Below are 18,607 nucleotides of genomic sequence, written 5' to 3'. Positions count from 1 at the left end.
TTTTTACTTGAGTAGCAAAACTCAATTCTATGCTAATTTATTCGTTTTTTTTTATTTTTATAAAAAATGTTTGTTAGCATTGTTATTTTAACTTCAATTTCTAAATGTAATTTTTTCTAAGATATACTAGAAAAGACTCGCAATATGATAACCATTGTAATAAACAGATGAATCGGATTTATTTCACATTTTGTTATTTTGGTATGAAATTATTCAATTAATATTGAAAACCGTTGTTTAACAAATTTGGTTTTACATGGTCAAAATGTCACTGGGACTTCAAAAATGTGTTTCTTATCAAGATTCTTTAAAAAGTTTAAATTCAATTTATAATCGAAATCCTTATATCTGAAATTTACTGTGAGTTATCATTACCATGAAGGAGCAAGGAAAAATCTTGCGCCAAATCCTTTTGTATTATTTTCTTAACTAATTTGTAGAAGAAAGAGTTGAAATCAAGAAGATTTTCATCTATTCCAGGATCCATGATAATTGGATCGTTTTTAGATGTTTCTGAAAAAAAGAAGATATGTTTGTGAAACACTGATGCCCCCGTATGGCACGCAAATTTTATTCATTCGTACCCAAAGTAGGGTATTCTCACTGGAAATACAATTGTGAAATATAAAAGTAGGTCAAGGTTAAAGTTTTTTTCATAAGTACGGAAATCCCCAATGTCAAGACTATAAGGTCAATGTAATTGGTATCCCATGAAAGGTCTTGCCACAAAGTATATTTATGTGAAGTATGAAAGCCCTAGCCCTAAACCTTCAAAAGTTATGGGCAAGGTTAAAAATTTGAAAACAAAATAGGACGAACTGCAAAGTCAAGGTAAAAGTTCTTGATACATGTATCAAATGAAAGGTCACAAGGATTAAAAATGTAAAGTATAAAAGCACTATATTTAACCCCTTAAAAGTTAAGGCAAGGTTTGCTTTCAAAAGTAGGTCAAACTCCAAAGTCAGGGTCAAAGGGTAAAATTTTTTGGTATCAAATGAAAGTTCTAGTCACAAGGATTACATATGTGAGGTATTAAAGCCCTATCTCTTACTGTTCAAAAGTTATGACCAAAATTAAAGTTTTTACATAAGTACAAAAATCTCCAAGGTCAAGGTCAAAAGGTCAAGGTTGGTGGTAAAGAATGGAAGGCCTTACCACAAAGAATGCATATGTGAAGTATAAATGCCCTAGTACATGTATCTACTGTTCAAAAGATATGGCCAAAGTAAAACTTTGGAATTTTTGTAAAAGTGGGTCAAACTCCAAGGTTAAGGTCAAAAGATCAAATTTGGTGGTACCCCAAGAAAGGTCTTGTCACAAAGAATACACATATTAAATATGAAAGTCATAGCTCAGTAGTAAGGGCTGACGTATCCCCCCTAAACAATGGGAATTTATTGTGTCGGAGAAGAATGGGGGAGAATAACGGGGTGACCCTGACCGAGATCTCGTTTACTACATGACACTGATGACTGAATCGGTTACTGTGAATGAGCACGGGTATCTAAATGATGATGAAATGGGATACAGGAGCACTTTCACGAATGGATGAACACAAGTATTTAATTGTCAAAAATGGGAGGCATAAAAAGAAATATTGAGATTGCTCGCGCGCACCGCTGCCGGCCGGAACACGTGGATTCGGAGACCAATGCTACCGGAAACCTAGGACTCCGTAGACCCCGAAACCCGCGTACTTCGGAACCATTTTTGTTGATAAATCGTAAATTTTTGATCGAATTGCGCAGACTTGTTTTAAGTTGTGGGTTTTTAGGACATAGCATATAATAACCCTGTACTCTCAAATCCTTTCATTACTGCAGAGAATGGCAACAACATACATTCTCAGATCTTCCAAAAGCAAAGATGTGTTCCCAGGCGATCAACTATACGATTTTACGGTCATATTACCAAAATGGTTGTTGTTTACGGACCAATGGACTGTAGAACTAATAAATTCTATGTCAAGGGCATTGCCAAAACCACAAAGAAAGAGCTCTTTATCTTTTGCGACGTCTGTGACACAGTGTCCGTGGTGAGCCAACAGTACAGATAATTATTGAGGCATATTGTTTTGCAGTCTAACAAATCTTCACGAGACCATACCTAGTGCCACTGCAAATCCAGGAGTTTGAAAAAATTCGCATAGAAATTAGAGATAAGGACAATAAACCTGTTACATTTTTGAACGAGGAGGTCGTACTTACTCTGAATTTTCGATTGTCAGCCACAGGTAATCAATCGTATTCTTCTACTTAAAAAGATATTCGTTTAGACGCGTCCGTCATTCGTGTTTCCAGTTCACATCATGAATAAAAAAAGTTACTAAAAGAAAATTTACATCTCAGACCGTAGAGAGTGGGCGACGAAAGACGTACACATCATTCAAGGAAGCCAAGACATGGTCGCAAAGCGGTTAAAACGTTTAAAATAAATAAAAATTTTAAACAGCTGTACAAGCGATTTTCCCCGGCACAGGCAGCAGTAGAGAGAGCAAATTCTATTGTGCTGAAAGAGACCGTCACAGAAGGAAGACCACATATGCCGCTGAAGAGAGTGATCAAGGACACCGGTAACGGGCCACCTGCAAAGAGGGTTCGAATGTTATAATAAAATAAGACGTAAATCGGTGAAGCCGTCATTTTCACGAAGAATGGCATGCAATATCTGGCATAAAAATATTTCACGCGCAGATGCCCTAAGACGACACAATATATAGAACCGCTCAAAAATGGCAACATCCACACCGACGAGGCATTCATTTCGATGGCGGTCACAACCAATGTAAATTTCAGCATCCATTTACTATGGTCATTTCGGTCCTACGATTTCGGGAAAGTCAGCATGGATGAAAGAACTTTTATTTCAAAGACAGAATTTCATCTCTCCCTCTCCTGACCGAATCATTTGGCTGTATAAAAGATGGCAGCCCTTGTATGAGGACCTTAAGAGACAAATACATATCCTTGAGTTCATCAAAGTACTACCGGCCGACCTTGACAGTGACGATTTTTAAAACCCCGACGAAAATACACTTTTAATCATCGACGATTCCATGAAATATTCCACTACAAATAAAGACATATAAGAAATATTCGTGTAGGGCGCCCACCACAGAAACATGAGCATAGTTTGCATCATACAGAACCTATTCAACAGTGGAAAAGAAAATAGGACAATGAACCTGAACACTCAATATTTGGTTCTTTTTAAAAATTCGCGAGACAGACTGCAAATCTCTACCTTCGCTCGTCAAATGTATCCTGGACATTTCAACATATTGTTAGATGCCTATCAAAGAGCCGTTGATGAAAAGCCTCTTGGATCCCTTGTCGTAGATTTAAAATAAACCACACCAGAATCCAAAAGATTACAAATCAATATCTTCTTGAAAAAAATTGCCTCCTGTCGATTTCAGCCAAGTTTCATTCAAACAAAGTGAGAACTGCCTTGATTGTGGTATAGTTTTTGCTACAGCTTACGACACCGCACAAGGCTGTGCCTGTGAAGAAGGCTCAGAGGAAGACACAGACAGCAGCGATCAAACAGATGATGAGGACGATACTGTCGCCTTTGATATAGTGATCAACATCGTCTGGAAACAACATGACCCTTTATTCCAAGACTGTGTTACGAATTAGTCCAAAAAGGAGTTCCAACGGAAGAAGCAAGGGAAAAGACTATGAAAGGGGTGCTGGGAAAGACAGAGATTAACTTTTGAAAAATTATAAAGAACAATTAAAACAGTCTGCCTGCCTCATGAAAAGTGCGTTGCAGAGGAGTATTCGCCAGGAAATTTTCTCTCTTATCAATGAAAATCACGTGCCTCTTTAAGATGCAATATCATGTATTCTCGACAAACACTATGTAAAGTTTTATCACATCTGTCAATAAGATAAATAAACTAACACGTGTATTTTTTAATGATATTTGTACATTATTTTGTATTGTTGAATATTGAAATTAAGTCTGAATAAAATCACATAAAATCATAGTGTTTTGTGTTGTCATTACATTCTCCACCACCACCGCTACCACCACCACCACCTCCACAATATGGTGGTGTTACAAAAAAATATGAGTTCTATCTGCGTTCTTTGAAGAACAGTATGCATTCTGTATCTTTCCTTCAGAAATGCTTTTGTTATCTAATATTTTTCTCTCCCGGAATGTTATCACCTAAAATAGTTCCGGAGTCTTCGCGTTCTGGAGTCCACGGTCTCCGCGGTAGCTTCGGTCGCCGGAGTCCATGTGTTCCGGCCACGGCGGTGCGCGCGAGCAATCTCAACATTTCTTTTTATGACAACGTCTTTGAGTACTTGTTGCCCTTCTCTTGCTAACCCTCCCAATTTTGACAATTAAATACTTGTGTTCATCCATTCGTGAAAGTGCTCCTGCATCCCATTTCATCATCATTTAAATATCCGTGCTCGTTCACAGTAACCGATACGGTCATCAGGCTCATATGGTAAACTAGATATCGGTCAGGGTCACCCCATAGTTCTCTCCCATTGTTCTCCTATTGTTCTCCAACACAATCGATTCCCATTGTTGGGGGGGGGGGTATACGTCCGTCCTTACTACTTGGCTCTACTAAATCAAAAGTTATGGGCAAGGTTAAGTTTTGCGAACAAACAGAGAAACAGAAAGACAGACAGACAGATACTTCGTTTACGGATAAGATACTAAGCTTCTAATCCATATCCAGGTTAGATAACTCTTTAATTTTGATTTAAATCAAAAAAGTCTCAAAAAGAATCTTGCAATTGAAATTTAAATCTTTTATTGCAACAAATTGCATTTTATGTGTCTCAATCAATCTGCTTAAAATCAGATTGTCGGAGCGTAACAAAGATCTGATTTTAATCAGATTGGTGTCTGAATATAATTCAGTGTACTCAGAAGTTCTTAGAAACGGTCTTATAAAAATCATGCTTTTACATTTCTCCTCAAAAAAATTTTCAAAATACATAAAGAAATCGAATTACATTCACGACAGGTAGCCGAAGAGACCAATGTTTATTACGATGATATGGTATTAGAAGTGTTTTATTATGTTTTACAATGATAGGACACGCTTTATAAACTATGCATTATAAAATCCTCGAGGTAAATAGAAGAAATTAAGGTACTGTATACCTGGTAAGTATAACAATCATGCAATATTCTTCAAAAGTCTGGATACCTTGTATTTTCTTCTTAAATGTATTTGTTGATCAATTTTCATGAAAATGCATGGTATGTGTTTTTATTCGCATTCCCTGACAAATCATTGGTTTTCCTGTACAGTACGATTAACTTTAAAGATGAAGAATGACGAATTCCTGTGGGTAAATTCAAATCATTTTTAGAAGGGCTTTTAATTTTTTAACGCATGATTTTTAAAACCTGAGTACCTGTTTACCTTAATGTAACCTAATCTTAACTACTGTGTACAATATACTATTGATGTGTTCAGACCAAGTGAGATCATGGCTTTATGTTACTTCTAAATGTTCATAAAATATGTCTACGTGACAAGTCTGCGTGATTTACACACCATTAACATACAAAAAATGGCGCGTAAAATTGGAAACAGAATATGCAAATTGAGGGATTTGTTCTTTGATTCGATGAATTTGTTATTAAAGAAATTTACGTACAACAAAAAGGGGTGGGGAATGACAAAAACTATTTAACATCAAGAGTATTAATTTTACAAACCCAAACAAATCACGGAATTACCAACTCTTCTATTTTCGACATCTTCAGTCTCATGATATGCGATACTTTTTTGAACATCATTTTCAGTCTTTCTATGTTCAGTAATCTGGTTTTCTCCTTCCTCGTCTTCTATTTAAAGAAATTCAAACAATTATTATCTTTCTCAGCACGTAGCATCGTTTTTGAAAGTGTGGGTGGGGGGAACCAGAGATTTTTTTTAATTATCTGGAAAATTGGCCAAACCCGATAATCCTATTTTGTTGGGGGGGGGCAACTTTTTAAACATGCCAACTACTTTCAGTACCAATTTTTTGTATACCATATCAAATTTCCCTATATTACTTTACCGTACTAAAATTGGGGGGGGGGGGGGTTTCAACCTGCCTTTCAATAAACATCCTCAATAGAAAAAAGTAATGTTAGGAAAAAAGTGTCGGGGTGGGGGGGGGATGCCCTCTGTTGCTACGAGCCTGTTTCTTCCTCAAAGTCAATACCAATATCTAAATAAACATTAAAGTAACAATACGGCGCATCTCTTAAAAAGAAAAGACTTGTTAAAATTTTCTAATAGGATTTGAACTTTTTCATACTCATAAATGTATGCACTTTCAGAAATTTACAAATTTTATAAGTAAATAATTCTGATTTTTTCATTAAAATTAATAATTATCTTTGGTCATAAATATATACATCGCAACGTGTTCGAGGTTCCACATTCCATGCTATTCACGCATGCGTATAGATTTCATAAACAAAACAGCATGGTAAGAGAGGGAAGCCCGGTATGCCTGATATATAGACAAAGTCGACCAGAACGAAAACAAAATCAACAAGAGGCCCATGGGCCTTATAGGTCACCTGAGTATTATGCAACAATTTTCCAGTGATTGAATTTGATTCATGTCTTAATATTCAGCAATAATCAGTAGTGCCCCTTGTAATGTACAATAGTATGTTTATGTACGACATATCTAATACATGTAACGGAAGTTGGGGTTATCTGCCCTTGCTATCTCTGTAAAAATTACCCGCCATGTCAGATGTCTGAATGCTCCACTGTACTGTCAGTGTTTAATAAAGTATTCTGTTTCATACACCAAACCGGTGTCCGTTGATATTATATTACATGGTGTCAGAAGTAACTCGAACTCGGAATGGCAACTCTTCCGTTCGATCAGCCCAGATTCGATTGGCAAGCCGGAGATCTGTACCAGGAATTTTGTCGGTTCAAGCAACACGTGGGTTTCATCTTCAAAGGGCCACTAGCGAAATCCGATGCCAAACATAAGGCAGGATCGATCGGCATGTGGATTGGACAAGAAGGTAGGGAAGTGTACAAGACTTTTGTGTTTGAAAATGACGATGAAGACGACCCAAAGAAAATTCTTGAGAAATTAGAAAATTATGTTCGCCCCAAGAAAAACAAGCGAATGGCAAGATTCAGACTTCACCAAAGAACACAAAAAGAGGCCGAAACTTTTGATAATTTTGTTAAGGATCTCAAAATCTTAGCCATGGACTGTGATTACGCTGATAATAATGATGTTTTGATTGACTTAATCATTAGTGGCGTCAGGCATAAGAAAGTGCAAGAGAGACTGTTAGAACAAGGTCAGGATATCACACTCAAGAAAGCTATAGAAATTGGACAACAATTTGAACTGTCACAAGCACAAGTCAAATTAATGAGAGGAGAGGAAGTGTTGAAAATTGACTCTCATTCACAAAAGAAACACACAACCAAATTCAATGTGTCGCGCAACAAAACTGTTAAAACTGGGAAACCAAAAGCCTATAAACCAAGTGACAACCCAAATTGTTCAAGTTGCGGTTTGGAACATGAACGTGGAAAGTGCCCAGCACTAGGAACCATTTGCAGTTACTGTAAACAACGAAACCACTGGAAGAAAGTGTGTCGGCGGCGGCTGAAACAGATCAAAGTCAGCACGGTACAGCGAGATACAGAGTCAGAGGAAGAGGAACTACTTACCATTAGTATGTGTACTTCCGTCAAGTCCAGTCAGGATGACAACTGGGACGTTCGTCTTGGCATCAAAGGTCAGCAGATTCGCTGCAGGATAGACACAGGAGCACGGACTAATATACTCACATCTGCTCAAATTAGAAACTTGGGAGGATGCACACTGGAGAGTTCCAACAAGACTCTTAAGTCATTCAGCAACCACAAGATCAAACCAATAGGATCAGTAACTCTTCCAGTTGTTTACCGTGATCATAAAACTAACGTTCACTTTGAAGTGGTCGACTTGGATCAAGAGAATATCATTAGTGGGGATACTGCAGTTACTCTTGGGTTAATATACAAAACCGACCCCCATCTGCAGACTTCGATATCAGCTGTGACGGAGACTACAGAAAGTGCACAAAGTGAACTATCCAGAGACTATCCAGAACTCGTAGAAACTACAGGAACACTACCCGGAGAATACCATCTCAGTATAGATGAATCTGTACCTGCAGTTATTCATCCCGTAAGGAAACTCCCAGCAGCAATTAAGCCCAGGGCAGTTGACAAGCTGAGAGAGATGGAAGCTAATGGATATATCACGAAAGTGGACAGGCCAACAGAGTGGGTCAGCTCAATGGTAGTGAGTGTAAAGGGAGAAAAGATACGCATCTGCATAGATCCAAGGGATTTAAATCGCGCCATAAAACGTGAGCATCACCCTATGAAAACTATTGACGATGTCATATCAGACATACCGAAAGCCAAGATATTCTCAGTATTGGATGCCAAATCTGGATTTTTGCAGATTCAGCTCGACGAGAAGTCATCGTACCTGACAACATTTAACACACCGATAGGAAGATATCGTTGGCTCCGACTACCCTTTGGCATAAAATCGGCACCAGAAATCTATCAGAAGATCATGGACAACATGATATCCGGAATCAAAGGTGCGTCTGCCATCATAGATGACATCCTCATCGCAGGTGAAACACTCGAGGAACATGATGCCATACTTAGAAAAGTTGTGGAACGGGCAACAGACTACAATCTGAAATTGAACTTTGAAAAATGCAAAATTCGTAAGTCTAGTGTGCCATACATGGGCCATATAGTGTCGGACCAGGGACTCAAACCAGACCCAGACAAAATCAAGGCTATACTTAACATGCCCGCTCCACATGACAAGGAAGGTGTCCGCAGGTTCCTTGGACTCATACAGTACTTGTCGAAATTCATTCCAAACTTGAGTGATTTGGACGCTCCACTGAGAATCCTTCTCAAGTCTGATGTGGAATTCCAATGGAACCATGAACAGGATGAAAGTTTTCAGAAACTTAAGGACGTGTGTACCAAGCCACCAGTATTAGCTCTATTTGACGTGAATAAACCGGTCGAGATCGAGTGCGATTCAAGTAAAGATGGACTTGGAGCAGTCTTGATACAGGAAGGCCGTGCAGTAGCTTATGGTTCTAGAGCTCTTACAGAAACAGAGAAAAGGTACGCACAAATTAAGAAGGAAATGCAAGCTATAGTGTACAGTTGTCAGAAATTTCACAACTACATTTTTGGCAAGGAGGTCACAGTGTACAGTGATCATAAGCCGTTAGAGACTTTGTTCAACAAACCCTTACTGTCAGCTCCTATGAGGATTCAAAAGATGATGATAAAACTACAGTGATACGACATCAATGTCAAATACAGGAAGGGAACTATGATGTACATTTCAGACACGCTATATCGGGCCTACCTAGAGGAAAGCGGTGAAGAGGACACAGAGAAAGCGGACATGATCTGTATGTTATCCATAACACCCGGGAAATACTCAGAAATCCAGAGATCAACCAGAAGTGAACTTGAAACTCTCATGAGCACCATTCAAACAGGATGGCCAGACACAAAGAACGAATCTCCTTTTGAGGTCAGACAGTACTTCGATTCAAGGGATCAGTTATCCGTTCTTGACAGCATTGTGTACAAGGGAAGTCGAATAGTCATCCCACCTAGCTTGCGGAAAGAGATGCTTAACCTTGTACACAAGTCTCACCTTGGGATAGTCAAGTCAAGGAGTCGCGCCAGAGAGGTCATGTATTGGCCAGCCATGAATGCTGACATAGAACAGGCCGTAAGCAACTGTCCATCTTGTGCAGAGTATCAGAAACAGCAAAACAGAGAGCCTCTAATGCCAACACCAACTCCAGATCTACCATACACTCATGTGGGAACTGATGTATTTGAATTCAGAGGCAAGAAATACCTGATTCTGGTGGACTACTACTCAAAATACATTGATGCCGTAGAACTCAGATCAGAGACAACTACAGCCATAATAGAAGCCATGAAAACAGTTTTCGCATGCCATGGACTTCCAGGAAAACTCAGGTCTGACAATGGACCACAATTCAGCTCAGCTACCTTCAAAACCTTTTGCGCAGAGCTTGGAATTGAACAGGAAAGAAGCAGCCCTCATTTTCAAAGCTCGAATGGCGAGGCTGAGAGAGCAGTACAAACTATAAAGAACCTATGGACTAAGTGTGACGACAAGCAACTTGCTCTGCTAGATTACAGAACAACTCCACTAGAAAACATTAATCTGTCACCAGCTCAACTGTTAATGGGACGCAGACCTAGGAACACCCTTCCAGCATCACAAGATCTACTTAAACCAGCAACACACGACCTAAGAAAAGTACAGCAACACCTTAATGTCCAGAAAGCCAAGCAGAAATTTTACTATGACAGGAGAAGAAATGTGAAGGAGTTATCACCCCTAGACAATGGAACAACAGTCAGAATGGAAACGCCTGGTTCAAAGTCCTTATCCCCAGGAATTGTCGTAGAGAAAACGGACAAACCAAGATCTTATGTAGTGAAAAGCAAAGGAAGACTTTATCGCAGAAATCGGGTTCACCTCCACAAATCAAGCGAACACCCTCAGGACGAACCGGTCGAGCAGGACATTCCCATGAAAGACAGCAGTCCCAGTGAGCCTACCATAGAAAATGCTGCTACACCTCAAGTCAGCGACAAACCCGCCAATCACAAAAACGCACTCCAAACCAGATCGGGACGACTCGTTAAACCTCCTGAGAAACTCGACTTGTGAAGTGCTTGTAAATAATTCTGTTAGTAACTTTTGATTTATGTTGCATCTAGTCAGCAGTTTGCACTGTGCTTAGGGGCATAATAATCCCTGTGCAGCTGCCAGAACAAAAGTTCTGCTATGTTTGTTAGTGTTCTTATTTGATTTGTTTATATTGAGTGTTTGAAACAAACTCAAAACTTTTGCCATGAACTATTGAAAGCTTTACACACTTAAAACAGTATCTGTATGTTAAATGAAAAAAAAAATCTGCCTTTAATTTTAGTGAGGGGGATGTAATGTACAATAGTATGTTTATGTACAACTTATGTAATACATGTAACGGAAGTTGGGGTTATCTGCCCTTGCTATCTCTGTAAAAAATTACCCGCCATGTCAGATGTCTGAATGCTCCACTGTACTGTCAGTGTTTAATAAAGTATTCTGTTTCATACACCAAACCGGTGTCCGTTGATATTATATTACACCCCTACCACACATGAACCCCTGACCCTTAGACCTAGATCCACACATTGCACAATTTTGAAAAGACATCCTTGCTTTTCAAAAATATAATACCAAGGAGCAAATTTCAAACAATTCATTCATTTTCAGTCTATAAGTACAGCCCCCCCCCTATGGTACCCCTGACCCTGGGGCCTTGAAATTCACAATTCTGAAAGATAAGGATCCTTGCTCATAACTATTTAGGTAGTTCATCTGCTTAATACCCAGGAACATAGAAGAAAATTTTCAAAGATTTTATGTATTTTCACTATATAATCAATAGAGCCCCGCCCTAGCACCAGAACCCCTGACCCTGGGGCCATAAATTTCACAAACAATTTTGCTAGAGGCGGTCTTGCTCATCATAACTATGTACTTAGTTGGTTTATTTAATACCCAGGAGCAGAGAAGAAGATTTTCAAAGAAATAATGCATTTTCACTGTATACTTATTTAGCCCCGCCCTAGCACTAGAACCCCTGAGTCGTCAACCTCCGAAAACCCAAGATGCATCAACTCTCAAAGTTTGATGTCCTTAGCCAATAAATACCTAAGATACTTAAAGGTCATACGAAACAGTTCAAAACACTAGGATTTTACTTTTTAAACATACAGACTGGTATGAAAGAATGTTGAAATACGTTTGGTAAAAAAATCTGATCTAAAAAATAAAACATGTCTTTTAATCCTCAGACACAGTTCTATCATTTACTAGTTGCATATTTTAGATCAGAGGTTGCGCTGTATATTAAATATCGAAAAATAGCTTTAAAAATTGGCCGATTTTGTAGACTTTTTCAGAATATTAGGAAACTGACACATTTCGTGATGTCATAATGCATTGACTAGCCAGAAAATTACGTCATTTTTGATAGATACGCAATCACCAAATATCTAACTGACGTTCAATGCATTGTTAACAAAAACTGTGTAGTTTCAGTTTTTCAGAAATTCACAGGGCCAAATATGGCAAAAGTGAACCATGTTCTTTGTTACACGCTTTTCGTTCTTGAGTTTGTGTTTGTATGACGTTACAAAGACCCATTGATGTAAACAATGCATTTGATCTTGTGTAATTTTACTGTATTTATTGAGTTAAATTTTGTCTTCTTTGTGGATATAAATGTGATGATATGTTTTAAGATGAGCTATCTGATTGTAACGAACAGTTTACTCTATTTCAAGATTTTTTACCTTCAACAACAATCTTCTTGTTTATTTGGTTGCTTTTTTTGATACATGGTGTTACCCCCTCCCCCTTTTTCCTAATTAAACACGGGGATATTGAAGTTCATGATAAACGTTGATCTCTAAAAAGTCGGCGTATTTGAATGCACGAATCTGCAATCTGAACACGGGAACTAATGAAAACGATATATAGAATTAGGTTTATGACGAAAACATCGTAATTTTGCTGTCACAAGAAACGTGATTTTATAACATGGCACAAAACTTACCAGCATTACTAGTATGCACGTGAATGTACAGTAAATGTTACGGTGCTGATACTTCTAGATAAGAGTTTGATCGATTAGCCGCAGTTAGAAAATACTCATACAGTGCGTGCATGAGCTGATCAGTAAAAGGAACCCATACTCCCAATGCCCATTGTTTGCGAGACGGAACCTAAAGAATTTTTAAAAATTAATATTTTACAGTTAAACATTACAGAGCTCACCTTAATGCCTCCTTGGATGTATCACCCTTGCAAGTTTAAATTGGTCAACATGGGGCTTAAAGTTACTTGGAAATTATATCTGTACCAAAAACGTTAACCTGCTCAAAAGCATTATCCTGGTCATTCTTTTGCTGAAATTGCAGCATTTGAAACCTTGACTGGTACAGTCAAACACACTAGAAGCATCTTGCGTGTATATCTGATCAATGTAGGGCATAAAAGTACTTAAACAGAAAATTACACCAAAAACTTTAACCTGGGACACCGCCGCTGAGGGTTTCACATAAGATCCTCCTATCCTTCTTTGGGGTGAGCTTATAAAAATGTTAACATTTCTCCTTTTAGATGGACGTTTTCCAAAATTCCTTTAAAATAGCAGACTGATCTTTTATTTTTGTCAATTTTCACCTCGAAAATATTTGTATTAAGGTAGGACAAAACAGCCGTGGATTCTATTTTAACCCATTTCTTAAAAAGTACTGGAGGAAAAAAGAATAATATTACTATATTGACAACAATGAATGATCCCTAAAAGAAAAATAATAAGTTCTGGCATATTTGCGTTATATTTTGTGAAAAATTAAAGAATCCTATATATTGGTCTTGGGAGCTTACATTTTGGAATGTGTTTACGCTTTCTAAAAGCGTAAACAAGCATGTAACAGTCTGTTATAAAATGCAGTGCAACTTTTGTTCCATAAATAGTAGAGGGGTGATATTTGGACACATATATAAGGAGTCTCTCTTCTTCATGTACTACAAAGGCCAAGGTCATATCACGAGGTCAAAGGTCAAATATTGTGACGTCATCTACTGAATGTTTTTTTTAATTCTTTTTAATCTCCAAAATATCTTAAACCACTGGTTCAATTTTCTTTATTTTTACACATTTTATTCTAGGACCCATTTGAATCATTCTGTTGATTTTTTGTACAAATCGAATTATACATTTTCTCTTAAGAAAACTTAAACTGTCCGATATTTACATGTGAATTTTCAGTTTCTGATACAATGTATGTTCTATTTTACTTTATATTTTACCCAAATCTTCCAGTACAGATAATCTTCCAGCATCAATGTGACTTTCTGATTTAAAGTAACAAAAAGGTTATCTTTATTGAAGGTATTACACAAATTTGCAAAAGATCAATTGAAAATTCTAAAATAAGGCCCATTCTCAAGTCGAATGTCTGATTTCCCAATCTTCTTACAGGGGTCATATTTCCGACTATGTGGGCAAAAGATGTGCGGTTGAATTTCTTTCATATCATGTATAAAGAGAGATTTTGTACCCAAGAACAAAATATCAAAGTTTCAGAAAAATTGAATTTGAGGAAAAATTTGACCTATCTATTTGGTCCTACCTTAAAGATTTGATATTTGAGGCACATTCTTACTGAAATCCCGAACTCGCATTATGAAAGGGTTTTAATAATTCATTTTGATGGATTACATCATTGCTTATCGGATACCAAGAAAAAGTTGCAATTATTGCAGTGATGTTTATGATATATGTTCATGTGTGATCTATGAATAAAAAAATTAATCTTTTTTCTGATTTCTTAAACGTTAATAGAATATGAATAGATAGACATAATAAGTGGAAAATTTATTCTTTTTAAGCATGTTTGCAATTCTCAACATAATGTGTTATATCATGTTCCCAAAGTGTGTTTATTCAAGCCTTGTGTGTTTTTAAAGTGTTGTTTGCGTTTTTTAAAGGTTTCTCCCATCTTTTTTGCCAAATTTTTTTCTAGTCCCATTTTTAGGTTTTTATTATATTTGTTAAGTCTTAATTTTTTTCTAGTCCATTTTTAGGATTTTATTATATTTGCTTAGTCTTAATTAAGAACATGTCTAAATATGCTATTTTCTAATTTTTCTCCAATAAATTATTTGGTAATTTTTGTTTGGCATACAAATAAATGCTCATTTAAAACAACTGAAAGGTTCATGGTATATTTGGCAAAAACAGAGCAGAGTAGACTCATGTATTGAGATTTTGGTTTACAGTCAGAAAAACAAGAGCTATGGTATAATAAAAAAGACGTAGTCAATTGTTGCATTGCATTAATTTCTAACAGTTTGATATCAAACAACATCATCATCTTATTCTCCATAAGACTCTTAATGTTTTGAAGATAAAAAACGGCATGTTTCTACTTTGGCTTTCAATCAAAGCTAATGGATTATAAATAAAGTGACATATAACACATATAATCACTTGAATTATTGTATCTACACTCCGTAATATTTTGTAAATATCCATGCTAACCTAAAATAATAATCACAAGTAATAACCATGGTAGGCACAAGATACAGGCCCATGTAAATTCATAACAGTATTTTGTCTATTAAGTATGTTTTCTTTTGTGTTTTTCCTTTTTCTCTAATTTTAAATTGAAAGAAAATATGAAAGTAAAATTATTTATGTATTGTTTGAGCATTTAAGTGCCTTTTTATTTGTCCAAATAGGGAAAAACATAAAAATTAAACAATATAAGAAATACTATCCGACATTGCTTTGAGGTTTCCATATATGGTGAAAAAAATTTCGCAGCCATATTAAATCTAGCTATCCTACATAAACGGAGGCCGCTCAGACCTGTTAAACAGAAAACTACTCCAATAACTTTAACCTGGGACACCGACGCCGAGGGTTTAACATGAGGTCCACCTAACTTCGTTGAGGTGAGCTTATAAAAAATATTAACTTTCTCCTTTTAGATGGACGTTTTCCAAAACTTCTTTTAAAGAGCTCACTTGTCTTTTATTTTCGTCAAATTTCACCTCGAAAAATATTACTTGTATTAAAGGTAAAAATTTGATATTTGAGGCATATTTTTACTTAAATCCCGAACTTGCATTATGAAAGGGTTTAAATAAATAATTCATTTTGATGGATTGCTTCTCTGCTTATTGGATATCAAGAAAAAAGTTGCAATTATTGCAGTAATGTTTATAATATATGTTCATGTCTGATCTATGAATATAAAATGTAATCTTTTTCCTGATTTCTTAAACGTTTAAAGAATCTCATTTACTTATTGGACACATTAATGAACATACCAAGTTTTCCTGGTTTAGAGTCTTCAGTTTCATAAGTAATGGAACATTTCTGCACATCATTCTCAGTCCCTTTGTTTTCAATATTCTGTTCTTTTCCTTCCTCCACTTCTGTTACGAGAAATTCAAACAACAAAATAACAGATAGTTGGATTCTTTCTCATGTTTATTTTCATGAAAACCAGTTCCATTTCACAAACAGAAAATTAACAGGCAATGTGTTGGAAAGAGGTATTTTCTACTACAAAACTCTAGTGCAAGACATTAAATGACCGTAATCAATAGTTGTTTAGAAAATATAACAAGAAATCTTATTCACTTAACAAAACGTCGGAGAGTTACTACTTTAAAAAATGTAATTTTTTAAACTACATGATAGAATGAACAGAAATTTTCAAAATTTTGTATCCAATGTATTTCCATATATTGGTTCAAAAACCTATTGCTTATCAAAGTCTGGTTGAAATTGGTAAAGTGGTTCTTAAAAAGAAGTCGAAACAGAGGACAGGCGGACGCCCGAAACTTTTCGTTCAGAAAAACTCAAATGAGCCCTCGGCTCAGGTAAGCTAATAAAACTACTGTTTATAAAGGATATATGATTATGAAAAATATGGAGTTAACGAACGGTATTCAAGCTCAAATGTCCATTCAACAATACAAAAGAGGAGCAGAGCACACACGGACCTCCAAAAAATCAGAGGTGGGATCAGATGCCATGCAGGAGTGATAATCCCCTGCCGACCGGTCACATCTGCCGTGTGCTTCCTGTTATCATCGGAAATTAACGGAAAAATCCGTCGACAATTCAGTGTGTTTATAATGACAAATGTTAAAGGACATTCTGCTAAAAAACATAATTGTATTTATGTGCAACATAAAGTAATTTATACCATCTATCGATTAATTATATATTGTTAAGCTTTTTCCGGATATTGTAATGCTACACTCAACCTGTATCAATAATTTAATCTTGTCACGTGATCATTGTCTCAAGTCTGCACACTGTCTGGATAAAGTTTTCATCCACCCCTTCCCCTGCTACCTCTACATTTGTGAATGGATTATGATGTACACCGAGGCTCATGTTATATAATTTTTTTGTCATGTGACTCGGTTTTTATTCAACTGTAGCTAGACATAATAAGTGGAAAATTAATTCTTTCTAAGCATGTTTGCAATACTCAACACAATGTGTTATATCATGTTCCCACAGTGTGTTTATTCAAGCCTTGTGTGTTGTTAAAGTGTTTTTTGCGTTTTTAACTCACCTGAGCTGAAAGCTCAAGTGAGCTTTTCTGATCACATTTTGTCTGTAGTCCGTCTGTCTGTCTGTCTGTCTGTAAACTTTTCACATTTTCGACTTCTTCTCAAGAACCGCTGGGCCAATTTCAACCAAACTTGCCACAAAGTATCCTTGGGTAAAGGGGATTCAAGTTTGTTCAAATGAAGGGCCAAGCCTTCTTCCAAGGGGAGATAATTATGAATTAATGAAAAATTAATTGCATCTTTTAAAAATCTTCTTCTCCAGAACCACTGGGCCAGGAAAGATGAAACTCATGTGAAAGCATCCTCAGGTAGTGTAGATTCAAGTTTGTTCAAATCATGACCCCCGGGGGTAGGGCAGGGCCACAATGGCTGATCAAAGTTTTACATAGAAGTATTTAGGATTTTTTTTTTTAAATCTTCTTCTTAAGAACCACTGTGTCAGAAAAGTTGAAACTTATGTGGGAACATCCTCAGGTAGTGTATATTCAAGTTTGTTCAAACCATGATCCCCGGGGGTAGGGCGGGGCCACAAGGGGCGATCAAAGTTTTACACAAAATGTATGACACAATTAAGATTTGTCAATGTATGACCCCCAGGGTAAGAATGAGCATGAAGTTTTACAAAAGAATAAAATTTTAACTTCAGATATTTTATTGATTAATGTTATTCGATAAAAAGCGAAAATTTTATTTAATATTATAAAAGTCATCATGATTATTAATTGTTGGATCGGGTTCATTATTTTTGAAAATGAAATCGAGGCTCTTTGTTTCGGCCATATTGGAAATCAAGCGAAAGTCGATAGCGACATTTTCCTGTGATCATCTGTTTAACCAGCTGGAATTGTGTTTTGTTTTTTTTAACCAGTTGGAATTGTGTTTTTTTTTTCAAAGTAACGTTTATTGGTGAAAGAAAATACACTATCTGTTCTTGCATTTATTCTTTACCAGATATTTACGATAAGGAGGTAGAGATATACCGAGTTCCGATTTTTGGAATAGCTCCAAAAATTTATTCAGCACTACGAAGTGCCATGTAGAAAGAAAATATTGGAAGAGATGATTTTAGATAAGAATTTAAATATTGCAGTGATAATTATTTATGTACAATTTTATTTTTAAAAGCGCTAGTGAATTTTTAGCAAGTTTTAAGTATAAAAATAATCTACCGGACACTGGTAACTAGTCGGCAGGTAAAAGACAGACATACCATATCTTGTGTAATTTTTCATCAGAAAGAATAGTAATAACCAGCTTACCACTGCATTTTCCTTTAGAAGCTTCTGGAATGGTGATACAGTATTTAATTTGTAGCCATAACTTAGTATTTTGATAAT

At 36.4% G+C, this 18,607-nt stretch overlaps 1 protein-coding gene across 1 annotated transcript in view; it reads right to left on the bottom strand.

Moving 5' to 3' along the window:
* The window catches only part of LOC134237640 (uncharacterized), a 68,255-nt gene that overhangs the window by 4,547 nt on the left and 45,101 nt on the right, over positions 1-18,607 (bottom strand). The window contains exons 15-17 of the mRNA XM_062719779.1: positions 16,008-16,115; positions 5,704-5,832; positions 376-513 (exon numbers count right to left, since the gene is read on the bottom strand). Coding sequence (XP_062575763.1) covers positions 376-513; positions 5,704-5,832; positions 16,008-16,115 — 375 coding nt within the window. The remainder of the gene's footprint in view (positions 1-375; positions 514-5,703; positions 5,833-16,007; positions 16,116-18,607) is intronic.

Source organism: Saccostrea cucullata, unplaced genomic scaffold (genome assembly GCF_032062105.1).
Source record: "Saccostrea cucullata isolate Sc308-1 unplaced genomic scaffold, CSIRO_AGI_Scuc_v1 ctg347, whole genome shotgun sequence".
Classification (NCBI taxonomy): domain Eukaryota; kingdom Metazoa; phylum Mollusca; class Bivalvia; order Ostreida; family Ostreidae; genus Saccostrea; species Saccostrea cuccullata.
This window is presented reverse-complemented; position numbering and strand designations above follow the sequence as displayed.